The following is a 19,074-nucleotide window of genomic DNA, read 5'->3' as shown; positions in this document are numbered from 1 at the left end:
CCGCCTCCCGGCCCCGCCCCCTCGGGCGGCACTGCAGCGCGACCGGCAGGGTGAGCCTGGGGGTGTCCGGGGATCGGCGGTCAGCTCCGGAGGACGGGGTGGGATCGCTCCGAACAGGAGCGCCGGGACCGCTGGGACCCTGCGCTCGGGCAGTGGGGGTCCCGGATGAGACGACAAGTTTTCCGGTCCCCCTCCCAGTCCCGCCCCACTTCCGGGGCCGCCACTTTCACTTTCTTTTCCGCCGAAGCCGTTCTCCTTGCGACGGACTGGGGCCTCCCGGGAGGAGAGGGCTTTGCCTTGAAACCCGGGACGCCAGGGGCGCTCCCGCAAGTGGGGGTCCTCCGGGACGTGGAGCGCCCCCGCTGGGCGGCGCCCGGGCGTCCTTTCCCCGCGTCTCCCTACCTCTTGCGCCCCGGACTTGTTCCTCTTGCGCCCATTGCGGACTTGTCTGGGCATCCCCTGCCCTCTCACCGCCCCACGCGGGGTCCCCGCCTGGTCCCCGGGCGGTGTGATGCTTCCCGACTGCCGCGGGTACTACGAGGCACAGACAGGGCTTGGGCCGCGCCGGAGGCCACAAGGCCTGGCTGAGTTGCTCCTGGTGTCCCACCCCTAGCAGGCGACCCGGAGGTAGCGTTTCCCAGGAGCCACGGCCCCCGCCCCCCCAGGGGGATGGGCGCAGCCACGACAGATGGACGAGAAGACCAAGAAAGGTGGGCACAGGTCGGAGGTGACTGGGGAACGTCCAGTGGGAAGTGGGCCCCGCAGGACCTGGCCCTTCCTGCCCAGAAGGGCCTGAGAGAGGGGGCTTTAGCCTGCCCTCCCTCTGCCCCCCTCCCCATCAGCTTCCTCCTTTGGGACCTGCTGGCTTCCAGAGGCATCTTGGAGCCCTGAGACCTCCTTGGGTCAGGTCTGTGCTGAGATGGTGCTAGGGGACTCCCAGAGGACACAGGGCATCGAACTTGGAGACTTCCTGGGCTGGTGGGAGACAGAACTCAGTCAATCTGAGTAGCAAGGGTCCTTGCCTCTTCTCTTTCCCCCTGCACCTAGGGTTGTAGAACAGAGGTCAGTCCCTGCCTTGCTGGAAGCCCTCCCATTTCCCTCTGTGTTCTTAGAACAAAGCCCAGAGCGCCTGGGTGGCCCACAGGACAGCTCTCCTCAGTCACCCCGCTATGCTCACTCTAGTGGAGCCCCACTGGCTTCCTTCGGTTCTCATCCAACCATTTCTTGCCCAAGGCCCTTACTCTTTTTTCCACTTACTCTTCCCCACTGGGACTTGACATGTGCGACTTCTCCTCCTTCAGGTCTCAGCTTCAGTGTTACCCCCTCCCAGAGGCCTTCCCTGGTCTCCTTAACCTGTTTATTTCCCTGCCAGCAAGGATCACAATCTGACATTTTTTTTTTCTTGTTTAACTTGTTTTTTGTCTCCCCACTGGGCAGGGAGATCCCTAAGGAGTGGGACCCTGTTTATCTGAATCACTGTGGGATCCCAGTTCCTGGGACAGTGGGTGGCACACAGTAGGAGCTCAATAACTGCTTGCTGGATAAATGAATAGAAGTATGAGGGACCCTGGGAATATGAAGGACAAACAGAACCAAATGAGCCTAGAGTGAGGAGGAGTGGGGAATATCAGAGAACCTCTCCCAGAGAAAGGGACTTTAAGTCACTGAAGGATGTGTAGGAGTTTACCAGGAAGACACAGAAAGCAGCACAAAGATCATCTCCTTTCCTGCCCCATTAACCCCAGCTCCTGAAAATAAACCTGTGCTTAATTGGCTCCTGCTGTGCTGGCTTTTAGCAGAGGAGATGGCCCTGAGCCTCACCCGAGCGGTGGCGGGCGGGGACGAACAGGTGGCAATGAAGTGTGCCATCTGGCTGGCAGAGCAACGGGTGCCCCTGAGTGTGCAACTGAAGCCTGAGGCCTCCCCGACGCAGGACATCAGGTGAGGAGTGCACGGCTGGCCTGAACCCTAGGGGCAGCAGGACAGGACATTCTTGCCTGTAGAACAGTTCTTCCTAATGGCAGGTGCTGGCACCAGGAGGGGTGGCTTCTAATCCTAGTTATGTCACTAATCGACTGTGAGATAGAGGGCAGGTCACTTCACCTCTTGGAGTGTCCTCATTTTAAAAATTGGATTGTAACAGTAGCTATCTCATAGGGTTGTTAGGAGATACACCATATTAGGATGTTAGGCCTTATACAACAGAAAAAAAGGTAACAGTGATGTAAAGAAATTCGATGTCAGAGAGTCCAGATGGGAAGGTTCTGCTCCCCACAATCCTGAGGCTCATGTTCCTTCTCTCACTATTCTGCCATTAATTCCCAGATTCCTCAGGTGCGAAATGGCCATTCCAGCTGCATGCAGTCATCACATCAGGAGGAAGGGAAGAAAGGCACCCCTCCATACTCCTCTAAAGAACATAGCTCAAGGCCGGGCGCGGTGGCTCAAGCCTGTAATCCCAGCACTTTGGGAGGCCGAGGCGGGTGGATCACGAGGTCGAGAGATCGAGACCATCCTGGTCAACATGTGAAACCCCATCTCTACTAAAAATACAAGAAAACTAGCTGGGCGTGGTGGCGCGTGCCTGTAATCCCAGCTACTTAGGAGGCTGAGGCAGGAGAATTGCCTGAGCCCAGGAGGCGGAGGTTGCGGTGAGCCGAGATCGCGCCATTGCACTCCAGCCTGGGTAACAAGAGCGAAACTCCATCTCAAAAAAAAAAAAAAAAAAAAAAAAAAAAAGAACATAGCTCAAAAGTTGTACACACTTATTCCATTAATTCCTATGGACCAGAACTGATTCCCACAGCTATGGTTCAGCTTCAGGGGATTCTGTATAGCCAGATATTCATCTAGAATTCAGGGGTTCTCTTGGTAAGAGAAGGAAGGAGAATGAATACTGTCAGTCTCTGCTCCAGGAGACTTAAAGTCAATGCTGAAACACTTTGCACAATGCCTGGCATGTGTTATGCACTCAATAAACGTTAGTGTGGTCTATGGTTCTTTTTTGACTGCTTTTTTATTACTGGATAGTAAAGCAATAGTTTTACAGTTTCTGATTTTCAGTTCTCTTAGTGGGTCCCCTTTGATTTTTCTTAAAACAGTTTATCCATACAATTCAGCCATTTGAAGTATACAGTTCAATGGCTTTTAGTATATTCAGGGTTGTGCAACGATTGCCACAATCAATTTTAGAACCTGAGTTTCGAGAGGCTCTGGGCAATCAGCATCTCTCAGACCTGCTGTTGAGTTCTCATTGATGGACCCAATGCTTCCTAGTAAATGATACCTATTGTATGTGTTATTGTTAATAAGATAGTTTAGTTAGCTATTACATTAATCAATAAAATATGAGTGCTGAAAGAGTTGTTTCTATGAAAAGTAAGCTGACTGCTTTCAAAAGACGAGACAAATCACCAAAAAAAAAAAAAAAAAAAAAAAAAAAAAAAAAAAAAAAGATTAACACTTTTGGGTGAGACAGTAGTAAGGAAATACCATAAAAATCCAGAAGCCTCTGTGCTCTTTAAAGAAGCTGGTACTAGAAATTATAGATCATGATTATGGATGTGGTTCATGCAAAAAAAAAGAAAAATACATGGGAAACTCCAGTCAGCAGATGTATACTCATGCTGGGCATGGTGGCTCAGCGCTTTGGGAGGCTGAGGCAGGATAATGGCTTGAACTGAGGAGTTTAAGACCAGCCTGGGAAACATAAATTAGCCAGGTTGGGTGGTGCACACCTGTTGTCCCAGCTACTTGAGAGGCTGAGGCCAGAGGATTATTAGACTCCAGGTGGTCAAGGTTGCAGTGAGCCATGATCATGAGTGACAAAGAGAGAGAGAGAAAAGCCATTGGCTGTGCATCTAGAGGACTGTCCAGCGAATGTGCATGTGTAGCATGTAAGTTAAAATTAAGTGTGTAAGCTTTGTCCGCAGCTGTTTTTGTGCTTCTCTGCTGTTGACCAGTGATCCTGATGTGACACTGGATGAGAGTGCCCCAGCTGTACTTTTGTGTTGATTAAGATTATAGCTTTTAAATTTTGCTTTCTAACATAATTAAGACTTCTATGCTTTGCCTCTAGGTTGATTCTAAAAGTGTAACACTACTAGAAAGGATTTATAGTATTTTGATTATGGAAATATTATTCACTATAGAATAACTAGTGCATTCGAAACCATATGTACTTTTGTTTCAAAACCCTTATGGCTGGAAGAACATTTTGGGGTTAAGATCCAGTCCTTTTCATTTTTTACTTTTCTTCTGTTCTCCTGTATCAGACTCATCTATTTTTGTTTTTCAAGCACTTTTCATGTGCAAAATGTAGTAAACTTTGAGAGTCTTTGCATGTTTAAAAATTTCTATATTTTGCTCTCTCAATTCATTGATAGTTGACTGGGTATCCAAATTGTTTACTTGAAGAATTTTAAGAGTTTTCTGGACTGCTTTTAAACAAATCTCAGATATTATTTTATCCTTAAATACTTTGATATGTGTCTTCAAAAACTTAGGACTTGGCCAGGCACAGCAGCTCATGCTTGTAATTCAAGCACTTTGGGAGACTGAGGCAGGTGGATTGCTTGAACTCACCACAGTGAGGGTGGCACCAGGCTGTGAGGGAGCCGCCCCTGTGACCCAAACACCGCTCACCAGGCCTTACCTTCAACACTGAGGACTACAGTTCAATATAAGATTTGGGCAGGGACAAATACCCAAACTGTATCATGATGTCGTTTACTATCTCCCATTGTTCCTGTAACTGGTAGAGATGAAGTTTAGCGATAAAGGTTCAGTTAGCATCACTTTTAATGTCCAGGGGCGACTTCCTCAATTTTTGGTTGCGTCGTGCCTTTTCTTGCTTTCTGCATGCAGTGTTTTCCCAAATCTCTCCGAAGGCACTAGTTAGACGAATGTTGCTTATTATTCCGTACCTTAAATGATCTCTGTTTCCCTTGGGGTCACTTCTGTTTTTTCATCTTTTCATGGTTTTGGTTTTCCAAAAATGTTGGAGGATCCTTGAGAAAGTTAAAACCATTTTCTCTGGAACAATACCACATGGATTTAAATCCTGCCTCTGGCTGAACACAGTGGCTTACTCCTGGAATCCCACTTTGGGAGGCCAAGGCAGGAGGATCACTTGAGGCCAAGAGTTCAAGACCAGCTTTGGCAACATAGTGAGACCCTGTCTCTACAGAAACTTAAAAAATTAGCCAGGCATGGTGGCATGAGCCTGTGGTCCCAGCTGCTTGGGAGGCTAAGATGAGAAGATCCCTGAATCCAAGAGGTTGAAGCTGCAGTGAGCCAAGATAACACTACTGCACTCCAGCCTGAGCCACAGAAAGAGAGCCTATGTCTTAAAAATAAATCAATATGGCCAGGTGCAGTGGCTCACACCTGTAATCCCAGGTCTTTGGGAGGCTGAGGTGGGCAGATCATGAGCTCAGGAGTTTGAGACCAGCCTGACCAACATAGTGAAACCTCGTCTCTACTAAAAATACAAAAATTAGCCAGCCGTGGTGGCATGTGCTTGTAGTCCCAGATACTCAGGAGGCTGAGACAGGAGAATTGCTTGAATCCAGGAACTGGAGGTTGCAGTGAGATTGCACTACTGCGCTCCATCCAGCCTGGCAACAGAAGGAGACTCCATCTCAAAATAAATGAATACATACATACCTAGAAGTGAATCTTGCCTCTAACAGTTGTTAGTTGCTTAGTTTGGCAGAGTCACTGTAACCTATCTAACCCTCACATTTTTATCTGTAAAACAGGGATGCAGCAGTACCTGCCTGATGGGTTTGTTGAGAGGGTTAAATGAGCTAATACACATTCAGTGCATTGAATAGTCTTAGCACATAGTAAACAACAAGTTTTGGTGGTTTGACTAAGGAGCAGGGGAGAGAAGATAGAAGAGGTTGCCAGATCATGGAGGCCCTTCTGTGCTGCCATGAGTTGATTCTAAGAGTAGTGTGGAGCCGTTGGAGAGGCCTAACTGGTGGATTCTAATAAGGGAGGATGCATGGGGATAGGGCCCCTACCCCAGACTGGGGGTTGTGTGCGTATATGTGTACATGGCCATGTGCCTGTGTGCAAATATGTGCATGTCTGTAGCCAGTGGCTGAGGATGGACCCCTGGCCAGAGCCCATGCCGAGTCCCTGCTGTTCTTCGCAGGCTGTGGGTGAGTGTGGAGGATGCTCAGTTGCACGCTGTCACCATCTGGCTCACGGTGCGCCCCGATATGACAGTGGCATCCCTCAAGGACATGGTGAGTGAGGAGGCTGAGGGTGACACAGGGTGGAAGCTCTCTCTTTTGCTCCTGCTTCCTCTCTGTCCTCTGGCCCTCCCTTCCCACACTCCCTCTCTTGGTGCCACCACCAGGTTTTTCTGGACTATGGCTTCCCACCAGTTCTGCAGCAGTGGGTGATTGGGCAGCGGTTGGCACGAGACCAGGAGACCCTGCACTCCCATGGGGTGCGGCAGAATGGGGACAGTGCCTACCTCTATCTGCTGTCAGCTCGAAACACCTCCCTCAACCCTCAGGAGCTGCAGCGGGAGCGGCAATTGCGGATGCTGGAAGGTGAGGCTCTGCCCCTGAGCACCGTGGAACCCAGCGGGGGCCTGGGCTCACTTGAGGGCGGAGGGCAAGCAGGGGTAGAGCCCCTGGGTTTTTAGTCAGGGGCTCACCCAGAGGACCCTATCCAAATGGGGAAGAGGACGTAAGACACACGGGAGGGAGCATTTCAGGGACCCATCATGAGAACAGCTGGCATGGGGAGGGCCAGATTCTGTCCAGGCTCTGGCATTCCCAGCTACGTGACCCTGGGCAAGGTTACTCCTATCTGCTGCCCAGTTTGCTAAAATCATAAATTGGGTATGAGGAGGATAATGATAACTAGTGTTTATTCTTAATTTTTAACTTCTGAAATGTTTCAGACCTACAGAAAAGTCACCAAATTTTACAAAGTGGTGTGTAAAGAATTCCCGTGTACCTTTCATGTGGATTTTTACCACATTGCTTTCTTCTGCCTCAGCCTCTTGAGTAGTGGATTAAAGTGGGACTACAGGCATGCGCCACCACACCTGGTTAATTTTTTGTAACTACTAGAGATGGGGTTTCACCATGTTGGTCAGGCTGGTCTGGAACACCTGACCTAAAGTGATCCACCCACCTTGGCCTCCCAAAGTGCTGGGATTATAGGCGTGAGCCACCACACCCAGCCTTATCATCTCTTTCTGTATAAAATTATTTTATTTTCTGAACCACTTTGAGAGTAAGTTGCAGATATGACATCTTTTCCCCTAAATAATTCAGTATGCATTTCCTTGAAAAGAAAGGTCATTTTCTTAAATTACTATGTAGAACATCCAACTCAGGAAACTAACATTGATACAGTACTGTTACCTAATCTACAGATCTTACTCAGGTTTTACTAGTTGTCCCACTATTGTAATTTATAGCAAAAGACCTGGCATTCAGCTGTCATGTCCGAGCCCCTTTCAAAGAGTCCAAGCCAGTTTCTTTTTTTGCGGGGGTTGGGAGCTAGTGTTTCCTCTAGGATGGATGGAGTGGGCAGGGCCGCTTCAGTGGCGCTCTTGGGTCCCCTTGGCGCACCTTCCGGAGGCACAGAAGGTCGGGTGTTATGCTGGATTTCGAAGCTCAGAGGACATGGAAGCATTTGTGGGTGGAATAGGGGCCCTGACCTTGGGGGAGCCAGGATGCCCACTTGACCAGATGGAGGCTGGAGATACCCCCAGGGAGGAGAGGATAGGGGAGGGGTCTGCCTGGCTGGCTCAGGGAGACCCACCCCCTATGAGTGTGGACCAAGTGGGCCGCATGGAACCACCACCCTTTAATTCTCCTCCACAGATCTGGGCTTCAAGGACCTCACGCTGCAGCCTCGGGGCCCTCTGGAGCCAGGCACCCCAAAGCCTGGGGTCCCTCAGGAACCTGGACGGGGGCAGCCAGATGCAGTGCCCGAGCCCCCACCGGTAAGCTGTCCGTGGCCACACCTCCCTGGCCTCAGTATCCTCTTCTGTGCCTCTCCCCTGCCCTACCCTGCCCAATCTGGCTCACAGCCTCCTCCACTCCCAGGTGGGCTGGCAGTGCCCCGGGTGCACCTTCATCAACAAGCCCACGCGGCCTGGCTGTGAGATGTGCTGCCGGGCACGCCCTGAGGCCTACCAGGTCCCTGCCTCCTACCAGCCCGATGAGGAAGAACGAGCACGCCTGGCTGGTGAGGAGGAGTCACTGCGTCAGTACCAGCAGGTGAGCGAGAAGTCCCTGGACAGACACCTGCAGACCGGATGGGGGAGGTGTAGGCCAGGAAGGGAGACACCCTCGCATTGCCGCTCCTTCCCGTTACTGCCTTGCCCCTCCTGACCATGCTGCTGGCAGTGACCCTGCACTTGCCTGTGATCTGCTGTCTCTCCAAGGTCACCCTGTCACCCTGTGGCTGAGACCCGCTCCCTGGCTGTGACGCACATCCAAGTTCACATACTCCACTCCCGTGTGGGCTGTGGCTCCATCCCCAGCTTTGACATACCACACAAGTGTCCCTGACTATGACCCTAGCACCCTAGCCATGACTACACCTCAGCTTGGACCTCACCCCCACCTGTCTGTGACCTAAGCCTGCTCCACCTCGCAGCGACCTCACCCTGGACGCTACTACTCCCGACCTCCTCCCTCTGTGGCTTGGCCCAACCCTGACTTCCCGAGAGCCTGGCCTGGCACCTGACTGCTTCCTAGGGGGATGACCGCCATCCCTGCTCCTGCTCCTGTCTTAGCCCTCCCCCGCCCCCATCGTGACACACGCCCTAATGACACAGATACCTGATCCCAAGACCTCCCCATTCTAATCTTACCCCTGGCCCCACTTGCGTTCCCCTTGGACCCAGTGCTGCCCCTGCCCACCCCACTCCTGTTCCCGTCTCAGGCTCGCTCTGCTCCCTGGCTTTGTCACTTTCCCACCCCTGCCCTTGAGCTGGCTCCACCAGCCCTGGCCCCGACCCTGCCCTGTTATCCTGACTCACCACTCAGACCCTGGCCCCCTTCCTTTCTCTGCTGCCATTGTTCCCTCTCCGGGCGCCTTCCCTCGCTTCCTGGCCGCTACCTGGCCGGCCTTCCCTCCTTTGGCTTCCCCACCTCCGCCTGGCTCCGCTCCCAGCCATGCCCCTCCCAACCTGACTGCTCCTGCCTACCCTATCCCCGATCCCCCCCCGTCCGACTGGCTCCCAGCTTTGCCTCCTGCTAGTCTGTCCCAGCCCTCACCACGCCCCTGATCCTTCCCCCTTCGTGGTGGTCTGACCCGCCCCCGAGACCCTGACCCACCCCATGGCCCCGCCCCGTGTGCCCAGCGGAAGCAGAAGCAGCAGGAGGGGAACTACCTGCAGCACGTCCAGCTGGACCAGAGGAGCCTGGTGCTGAACACCGAGCCCGCCGAGTGCCCCGTGTGCTACTCGGTGCTGGCGCCCGGCGAGGCCGTGGTGCTGCGTGAGTGTCTGCACACCTTCTGCAGGTGCGGCCCCCAATCCCATCCCCGGCAATGCTGCGTTTATCAAAGCCGCCAATTACGCAGGGCTGGACGTGGGTGGGGCCCTGTGCTCTGATATCTCATTGGATGCCTGCGAAAACCTACGAGGTAGGCTCTGGCTCCCCATTTTGCAGATGAGGAACCTAAGGTGCAGAGAGCCAGGCAGCTTACCCAAGGCCACATGGCTCATAAGAGAAGCAGCCTAGACATGGACCCAGGCATGGGAGCAAGCACCGGAGCCTCCCTTCCCCTCTACCTTTAACGGCGGAGGCTCCTGCAGCCACGCTGCTCTCAACCTCGCGGCGGGCATCTGCCTGTTTTGAGTCTCCTGTCATGGCCCTTCCACCCCCGGATGTGGGGAGCACAGACCCACTCACCACAGCTGACCCTTGTGGAGCAGCCCCAGGGTGGCAGGCTCCGTGCCTGCCTTCTGCAACTTTAATTCCAGCAGGGAGGCCGATGTAAATTGGATAATCACTGGTTGATGTCCTTGTGAATATTGTCTACATACAGTACATGAAATTGCTACACACAGTACATTAAGATACAACAGGAGTCCTTCCCAGAGAGGGTGGTCTAGAAGCTTCCAGGGAGGTAGCTCCAGAGCAGGGACTGGAAGGCCTGCTGTAGGTGTGAGCCTGGACTGTTGGAGGAGACTGAGGAGGTCTCTTGGTGGCTGGAGCAGAGGGATGAAGTAGGTCATCAGAGAGCAGGGTAGAGAGGTGTTGGGTCCATGAACAGTTGGGATTTGTTCCGGGTGGGATGGGGGCCACCAGGGAGACGTGGCTGCTGTTCTGAGATAGACTTTAGGGGCCAGATGGATGCAGGGAGCCCAGCAGCGAGGCTCCTGCAGTCTCCAGTTGAGGATGATGGGGCCTGGACCGGAGAAGCAGAGCGGCAGTGTGGGGACAGGGTGGAGGCCTTGGTGGGATTGGTAAGAGGGATGGGAAGGAAGGGGATATTGAGGAGAAGCCCACCTGGGGTGACAGAGGCCCCTGGGGTCAGGCCTTGCCATGTGAGGGGTGGAGTCCCCAGTGGGTGTGGTTCCGATGACCCTCACTCTCCTCGCCTCCCCTTCCCCAGGGAATGCCTGCAGGGCACCATCCGCAACAGCCAGGAGGCGGAGGTCTCCTGCCCCTTCATTGACAACACCTACTCGTGCTCGGGCAAGCTGCTGGAGAGGGAGATCAAGGCGGTAAGGCCCGGGGATGGGAGATATACCCCAAATACCAAGGAGCTGAGCCCCAAGCAGGCAGGTAGGGACTGGCTTAGGCAGCAGACATCTTAACTTTTTTTTTTTTTGGAGATGGGGTCTATTGTCCAAGACGGTCTCAAATTCCTGGGCTTACGTGATCATCCAACCTCCGCCCTCCAGACATTTTTCAAGGGCTTTGTCCGTGTAGGGTACTGAGACCCCAAGTAGAAAAAGAATTGAGGGGAGTAGTCAAGAAGCCACATTTATGAAGGAAAGACACCAAAGTCGTTAAGAGTCGGGGACTCGGCCGGGCGCGGTGGCTCAAGCTTGTAATCCCAGCACTTTGGGAGGCCGAGGCGGGTGGATCACAAGGTAGAGAGATCGAGACCATCCTGGTCAACTTGGTGAAACCCCGTCTCTACTAAAAATACAAAAAATTAGCTGGGCATGGTGGCGTGTGCCTGTAATCCCAGCTACTCAGGAGGCTGAGGCAGGAGAATTGCCTGAACCCAGGAGGCGGAGGTTGCGGTGAGCCGAGATCGCGCCATTGCACTCCAGCCTGGGTAACAAGAGCGAAACTCCGTCTCAAAAAAAAAAAAAAAAAAAAAAAGAGTCGGGGACTTGGCCAGGCATGGCAGCTCACGCAGACTAGCCTGGGCAACATGGCAAAACCCTGTCTCTCCAAAACAGATTTAAAAATAGCTGGGTGCGGAGGCATGCGCCTGTAGTCCCAGCTACTTGGGCAGGGGTCGAGGGGGAATGGGCTAAGATGGGAGGATCGCTTGAGCCTGGGAGGTCAAGCCTGCGGTGAGCTGTGGTTGCGCCACTGCACTCTACCTGGGCAACAGAGTGAGACCTTGCCTCAAAAAAAGAAAAAAAAAAGGGAACTCTGGAGCCTGGTGGCCTGGGTGTGTGACAAGTCAGATGTTTAACCTCTCTATGCCTCTATCTCATCTCTGTTAGAGTCAGAATTATAGTTTCTATTTCCAGGATTACAAAGATTACAGTAGAGGATATGCGTATAGAATTTAGAGTAGTGTGGCCGGGCGCAGTGGCTCGCCCCTGTAATTCCAGCACTTCGGGAGGCCAAGATGGGTGGATCACCTGAGGTCGGAAGTTTGAGGCCAGCCTGACCAACATGGAGAAACCCATCTCTACTGAAAATACAAAATTAGCTGGGTGTGGTGGCGCATGCCTGTAACGCCAGGTACTCAGGAGGCTGAGGCAGGAGAGTCACTTGAACCTGGGAGGCAGAGGTTGCAGTGAGCCGAGATCGTGCCATTGCACTCCAGCCTGGGCAACAAGAGCAAAACTCCGTCTCAAAAAAGAAGAAGAATTTAGACTAGTGCTTGTCACGTGGTAAGCCTTTGTTGCTGTTAGCACTTGCTGTGTAACAAATCACTGCAGGCTCAAAACAACAGTCATTTATTTAGCTCATCAATCTGCAGGTTAGGACAGTCGGCCCTCTATCTGTGGAGAATTCACATTGGAGAATTCAACGACAGTGGATAGAACATATTCTTTAAAAAAAAAAAATTACAATAAAAAACATTTAAAAAACAATATAGCATAAACTACATAACATGTTATATTAGGTATTATAAGTAATCTAGAGATGATTTAAAGTATTGGAGGATGTTGGTAGGTTATATGCAAATACTATGTCATTTTATATAAGGAGCTTGAGCATCCATGGATCTGTAGGGATCTTGGAACCAGTTCTCTCGGGATACTGAGGGATGACTCTAATTTGGGTTGGGCTTATCTAGATGGTTCTTCTGGTCTGGGCAGGGCCTCGCTGATTTTACCTGGGTCTAGCTGGTGAGTGGCCTGGTTTATGACGGTCTCATCTGTGATGAGGGGGATGATGGGGCCTCCTTCCACTTCAGGGTCTCATCTACCAGCAGGCTGCCCCAGGCCTTCTCATGTCTTGGTGGTCTCGGGCTTCCAAGAGCAGCCATGGGGAGCCCCAGCGCACGAGTGCTTTCTAAGTCTGCTCATTTCTCACTTGCCACTGTCCCATTGGCCAAAGGAAGTCCTATGCTCAAGCCCAGAGTTCATTGGGAAGAGACTACCCAAAGGTGTGGAATCAGGGAGACAGAAACAAATGGGAGTCACCACTCCGTCAGTCTGTCACAGCATGTGTGTTTCTGCGTACATGTGTGCTTGCCGCTGGCACTCGTCGTGAATTCATTAGCAGGTTTTCTGTCTGGCTGCTAGTGATCTTGAGCAAGTTGTTTCCCTTCTCTGGGTCTCCATTTCCCCATCTGTTTTTTTTTTTTTTTTTTGAGATGGAATTTCGCTCTTGTTACCCAGGCTGGAGTGCAATGGCGCGATCTCGGCTCACTGCAACCTCCGCCTCCTGGGTTCAGGCAATTCTCCTGCCTCAGCCTCCTGAGTAGCTGGGATTACAGGCACGCATCACCATGCCCAGCTGATTTTTTGTATTTTTAGTAGAGACGGGGTTTCACCATGTTGACCAGGATGGTCTCGATCTCTCGACCTCGTGATCCACCCACCTCGGCTTCCCAAAGTGCTGGGATTACAGGCTTGAGCCACCGCACCCGGCCCATAGTTTTTTTTTTTTTTTTTTTTTTTTTTAAGACGGGGTCTCACTCTGATGCCCAGGCTAAAGCGCAACAGCACAGTCTCAATTCACTGCAACTTCCACCTCCCAGGTTTAAGCAGTTTTCCTGCCTCAGCCTCCCAAGTAGCTGGGATTACAGGCACTTGCTACTGTGCCTGGCTAATTTTTTGTGTTTTTAGTAGAGACAGGGTTTTACCATGTTGGTCAGGCTGGTCTCGAACTCCTAACCTTGTGATCTGCATGCCTCAGCCTTCCAAAGTGCCTGGGATTACAGGCGTGAGCCACCACACCCAGCCCCATTTCCCCATCTGAAAAGTGGACAGTTGGGCTTGATTCATGGTTTTTAAACTGCTGGGGAATGGCCTTCCCTGGGCATTGTGGGTCCCCACGCCAAAACATGGCGGCTGAAGTCCAAATGGGAAACCCCAGCAAAACACATACACAAGACCTCCTCTTTATTCCCATCCCCCTGCCTCTCTCCTTTGCCCCTGTTTCTCCTGAGAATGCTCCTAACTTCACCAAGGTCTTACTCTATTTTTTTGTACCCATTTACCATCCCCACTTCTCTCCCATGCCTCACTACCCTTCCCAGCCTGTGGTAACCATCCTTTTACTTTGTCTCCATTAGTTCAGTTGTTTTGATTTTTAGCACCTGCAGATAAGTGAGAACATGCGACGTTTGTCTGTTCCTGGCTTATTCCATTTAACATAATGACCTCCAGTTCCTCCATGTTGCTGTAAATGACAGGATTGCATTCTTTTATATAACTGAATAGTACTCCATTGTGTATATGTACCCCATTTTCTTTACAAAATACTGGTTGAATCACATGTTTCCCAACATTGCTTTTTACTTTTGTCCTTTTCTTGTGAGAAAATAGACAAAATTTACCATTTTAACCTTTTTTTTTGGGGATTCAGAGTTTCCCTCTTGTTGCCCAGGCTGGAGTGCAGGGGCGTGATCTCAGTTCACCATAACCTCCACCTCCTGGGTTCAAGTGATTCTCCTGCCTCAGCCTCCTGAGTAGCTGGGATTACAGGCATGTGCCACCACGCCTGGCTAATTTTGTATTTTTTGTAGAGATGGGGTTTGTCCAAGTTAGTCAGGCTGGACTTGAACTCCTGACCTCAGGTGATCCAACCACCTTGGCCTCCCGAAGTGCTGAAATTATGGGCGTAAGCCATTGCGCCTGGCCCCATTTTAACCAGTTTTTAAGCGTAGAGTTCAGTGGCATTAAGTATATTTATACTGTTGTGCAGCCATCACCACATTACCCCATCCACCTCCAGAACATTTCAAAATTACCCCCACTCTCTTTTTTCTTTTTCTTTTCTTTTCTGTTTTTGAGCTAGGTTTTCATTCTGTCCCCCAGGCTGGAGTGTGGTTCATCAGTCGTGCCTCACTGCAGCCTTGACCTTCTGGGCCCAAGCAATCCCCACAACTCAGCCTCCCAAGTAGCTGCTAGGACTACACATGTGAGCACCACACCTGGTTTTGTGTGTGTGTGTGTGTTTTGTTTTGTTTTGTTTTGTTTTGTTTTTTAGAGATGAGGTCTCACTGTATTGCTCAGGCTGGTCTTAAAGTCTTGGCCTCAAGGAATCCTCCTGCCTCACCTCCCAAAGTGCTGGGATTACAGGTGTAAGCCACCACACCTGACCTAAAATCCACTTTTTGAATGGAGTTTTTCTTTTTTTTTCTTTTTGAGACGGAGTTTCGCTCTTGTTACCCAGGCTGGAGTGCAATGGCGCGATCTCGGCTCACCGCAACCTCCGCCTCCTGGGTTCAGGCAATTCTCCTGCCTCAGCCTCCTGAGTAGCTGGGATTACAGGCACGTGCCACCACGCCCAGCTAATTTTTTGTATTTTTAGTAGAGACGGGGTTTCACCATGTTGACCAGGTTGGTCTCGATCTCTCGACCTTGTGATCCACCCGTCTCGGCCTCCCAAAGTGCTGGGATTACAGGCTTGAGCCACCGCGCCCGGCTTGAGTGGAGTTTTTCAACACCATGAGGATTACATGAAGAAAAGAGCCTGGGCCTAGATTGGAGTTTAGGGTTTGGGGGCTTTCTAGAGAGTATTTGGTGGCCAAGGGGATCATATGTCAGGTGTTCTGAACCCCGATCAACAAGGACATGGTCTGTTGGCAGCTCCTGACCCCCGAGGATTACCAGCGATTTCTAGACCTGGGCATCTCCATTGCTGAAAACCGCAGCGCCTTCAGCTACCATTGCAAGACCCCAGATTGTAAGGGATGGTGCTTCTTTGAGGATGACGTCAATGAGTTCACCTGCCCTGTGTGTTTTCATGTCAACTGCCTGCTCTGCAAGGTGGGGCCAGGGTCTCACCCCGCCTGGTCAGTCATCCTGCTGGAGCTCACCACAGGGCAGTGCTTGTTCTCCTGGGAAGGGAGCTGTGACACTGGCCTGCTAGTCATGATTTGGAGCTGCACGTCAGTGGGAGAGTGGCTTGAGCCTGAACCGAGCCTTGGTCCCACAGAGGGAGTCCCAGACCTGGCCCCAGATGGAGCCTCAAACCTAGGGAGCCCTGGTCCACAATGGAGCTCTGCCCCTGGACCAAATCCTGTCCCTGGGCTGAGCCTATGTCTGACCCGAGTCACAGACTGAATCCCAGTCCCACATTGAGCCCCGACCCCATCCAAGTCCACAGACCTGGCCTCTGACCAAACGTGACTCTGCACTTGTCACTTAAGCTGGTCCCACATTCAGCCCAGACTCTGAACCAAGCTCTGACCGAACCTGTCTGTCACAGCCCACACCCTGACCCTGGCCCTATACCACATCTCCACCCCTGTCCTGAACTGAGTGCTGACCTCAAACCCAGACAGCCTTACCTGACCCTTCCCCCAGGCCTGTCTCTGTCCCTTCATCTCAAAAGCTGACCACGAAGGTGAGGAGCTGGTAAACACAACTGGAACTTGGACCTGTAACCCGGGCAGGGCCTAGGCAGGGATGTGGGGTCTCACCCTAGAGGTGTAAGGGCTTTCCGTGCCCATCAGAACTTAAATAGACTGGGTGTGGCAGCATGTGCCAGTGGTCCCAGCGACCCAGGAGGCTGAGGTATCTATTGCTGGCAGCATACGTGATGACCCTGACTTCACCTCGCTGGCCCCAGTGTCCTCTTTCGTAAATTGGGTGTCTGCTTTACAAAGTGAGGCCCTGCCAGTGACTACACCTAGAGGCATTAAGTGCCTTTGTGGACTCCTGCCCTGCCCCTCACCTCTTCCAGCTTGTTAACCCTGGAGGAACTGTCTCACCTTCAGCCCCTCACCCTCTGCAGGCCATTCACGAGCAGATGAACTGCAAGGAATATCAGGAGGACCTGGCCCTGCGGGCTCAGAACGACGTGGCTGCCCTGCAGACGACAGAGATGCTGAAGGTGAGGCTGTGACAGGCCTAGGGATTTAAGTTCTGGGATCCAGGTGGGGGCCGGGGGCTTCTCAGCAAGGGCTGTGTTCACGTCGTTGGAGGTTCTGACCTCCCTTCTGGCTGTCATTCCCATCCAGAGATGGGACTTGGGCCGAGTGGTCAGGTCAGGGAAGAGTGTCTGGGCGGAGGGAGGTGACCACAGGAATGAAGAGGGGGCCAGGCTCTGTCCAGTGGAGCCGCACAGAAGAGACTTCACAGCTCCAGGGGGTCACCACCTTCTCCCTGCCGTGCGGAGGGGGCCCGGCTGGGTGGCTGCCCCAGCCCCACCCCGAGGCCAGCACCTGCCCCGCTCCAGGTGATGCTGCAGCAGGGCGAGGCCATGCGCTGCCCCCAGTGCCAGATCGTGGTGCAGAAGAAGGATGGCTGCGACTGGATCCGCTGCACTGTCTGCCACACCGAGATCTGCTGGGTCACCAAGGGCCCACGCTGGGGCCCCGGGGTGAGTCTCACTTGTACTAGTGTGGAGATGGTGCCCTTGTGGGGTTTGTCTCAAGGGCTTGGAAAACTACAGCCCATGGGCCATATCCAACCCAGCACCTGAATTTGTACAGCTCCTGAGGTAAGAATGTTCTTTTTTTTTGAGATGGAGTTTTGCTCTTGTTGCCCAGGCTGGAGTGCAATGGCGTAGCCTCAGCTCACTTCAGCCTCTGCCTCCTGCATTCAGGCAGTTCTCCTGCCTTAGCTTCCTGAGTAGCTGGGATTACAGCATGTGCCACCACATCCGGCTAATTTTGTATTTTTAGTAGAGACAGGGTTTCTCCATGTTGGTCAGGCTGGTCTTGAACTCTCAACCTTAGGTGATCCACCCGCCTTGGCCTCCGAAAGTGCTGGGATTATAGGTGTGAGCCACCGTGCTTAGCTGCAAGAATGTTCTTTAAATGGTTGAAAAAATACCAAGATGACTATTTTGTGACATATGAAAATTACATGAAATCCACATTTCAGTGTCCCTAGGTAAAGTGCTTTGGGGCACAGCTGTGCTCATTTATTTACATATTGTCTGTGGTTACTCTTACACTCCAGAGGCAGAGGCCGTATGGCTGCCCAGCCCAGAATGACTGGCCCTTTGCCGAAAAGGTTTTCCCACCCCTGCCCTAGAGAACAGCAAGTAAAGGTTCGATCTGGAGTCGGAGGTGGATTGGCCACTGGCCCTGGTACATACCTCTCTCAGCCCCATTTCCTCTGTGAAACGGGGATGATAACTGGGCTTACCTCAGGCTTGTTGTGAGAATCAAGTTGAAAAACTGCAAGAGATGTGCTTAGCAGAGGGCCTGTCACTTGGTAAGCACTCTTACAAATGGTAGCTGTCATGATTAGGGGTGTGCTCTGGAACTGGTGGCTTGTTGTTAGATTCATGTAGACTTTCAGTCGAGGCAGAGGACACTGCCTCTTGCACGCTGCCAGTACGCTGACATGTCTAGAATAAGTGAAGAGTGGTCAGATCCTCTGCCTGACCTGTTCCTGGATCTGGGTGTGGGTACACTGGGTGCTGTGGGAGCCCAGAAAAGGCCTCAATAACTCTCCATCAGGTAGCTGAGGCCGACAAGGCCATTCTTGCGGGAGGACCTACAGAGGCAAAGGCCCAGGTTGGGAGAGTGCTCGGCTTTGGGGGTAATCTCTCTGCACGACGCTGATGTTTTCTCTTCCTCCCATCCTCTAGGGCCCAGGAGATACCAGCGGGGGCTGCCGCTGCAGGGTGAATGGGATTCCTTGCCACCCAAGCTGTCAGAACTGCCACTGAGCTAAAGATGGTGGGGCCCCATGCTGACCCAGCCCCACACCCAGGGCTGAGCTTGGGACTTTGGCTCCGACTTCTGGCTGGGAGATGCTTTTGTGCAGAGGCCAAGTCCCTGAGCTTCGTGGATGGCCTTGCTTGCTATCGTGCTGTGGGGCTCTGCCTGCGCTGCTGTTGTCCACGGTCACATCTGCCCCAGTGCCTTTGTCCTTCCCTTGGGGCTTGCCGGCCAGACTTCTGTCTCCTGCAGCTCCCACCTCTGCCTGATTCCAGCCATAAACACGGCCCCTGGCCAGAGGCCTCACTGGGCGGAGCCTCTGTGTGACTCCACGCTCCTCCCGCCACAACGCTCATCTGCCGAACATCAGCATTCACAGCCTCCCTGCCTTCCCCTGCTGGCTTTCTGGGGCTAACTGTTCTCTGCCTTTGCAGTTGGAGGCCTGGGGCCTCTTAGAACTCTTGCTAACCTGTTCAGAGCCAGAAAGGAGACTGGGCAGTTTGGAAAACACAGCTCATCAGGTCCGGCTCTGCCTCTCCCTCTCTGCAGCCTGTGTAAGCTATTAGAATTAAAATGGTTTTCCAGGAA

At 52.4% G+C, this 19,074-nt stretch overlaps 1 protein-coding gene across 4 annotated transcripts; it reads left to right on the top strand.

The window, feature by feature from the left end:
* RBCK1 (RANBP2-type and C3HC4-type zinc finger containing 1) lies at positions 1-19,074 on the top strand. 4 transcript variants are annotated; one of them, XM_010351751.2, is made up of 13 exons: positions 1-50; positions 614-710; positions 1,797-1,941; positions 6,164-6,257; positions 6,371-6,569; positions 7,860-7,981; positions 8,085-8,258; positions 9,350-9,510; positions 10,609-10,720; positions 15,455-15,634; positions 16,605-16,703; positions 17,049-17,192; positions 18,414-19,074. In XM_010351751.2, exons 2-13 carry the CDS (start codon positions 689-691, stop codon positions 18,492-18,494), a joined length of 1,533 nt encoding a protein of 510 aa, XP_010350053.1. In that variant the 5' UTR covers positions 1-50; positions 614-688; the 3' UTR covers positions 18,495-19,074. The 4 variants fall into 4 exon arrangements, with proteins under 4 accessions (XP_010350053.1, XP_074262467.1, XP_010350052.1 ...); XM_074406366.1 differs by lacking the exon at positions 1-50 and having other exon boundaries at positions 77-710; positions 18,414-18,504; positions 18,921-19,074; XM_010351750.3 differs by lacking the exon at positions 1-50 and having other exon boundaries at positions 77-710.

This window comes from Saimiri boliviensis, chromosome 9 (genome assembly GCF_048565385.1).
Source record: "Saimiri boliviensis isolate mSaiBol1 chromosome 9, mSaiBol1.pri, whole genome shotgun sequence".
In the NCBI taxonomy this organism is placed as follows: domain Eukaryota; kingdom Metazoa; phylum Chordata; class Mammalia; order Primates; family Cebidae; genus Saimiri; species Saimiri boliviensis.
This window is presented reverse-complemented; position numbering and strand designations above follow the sequence as displayed.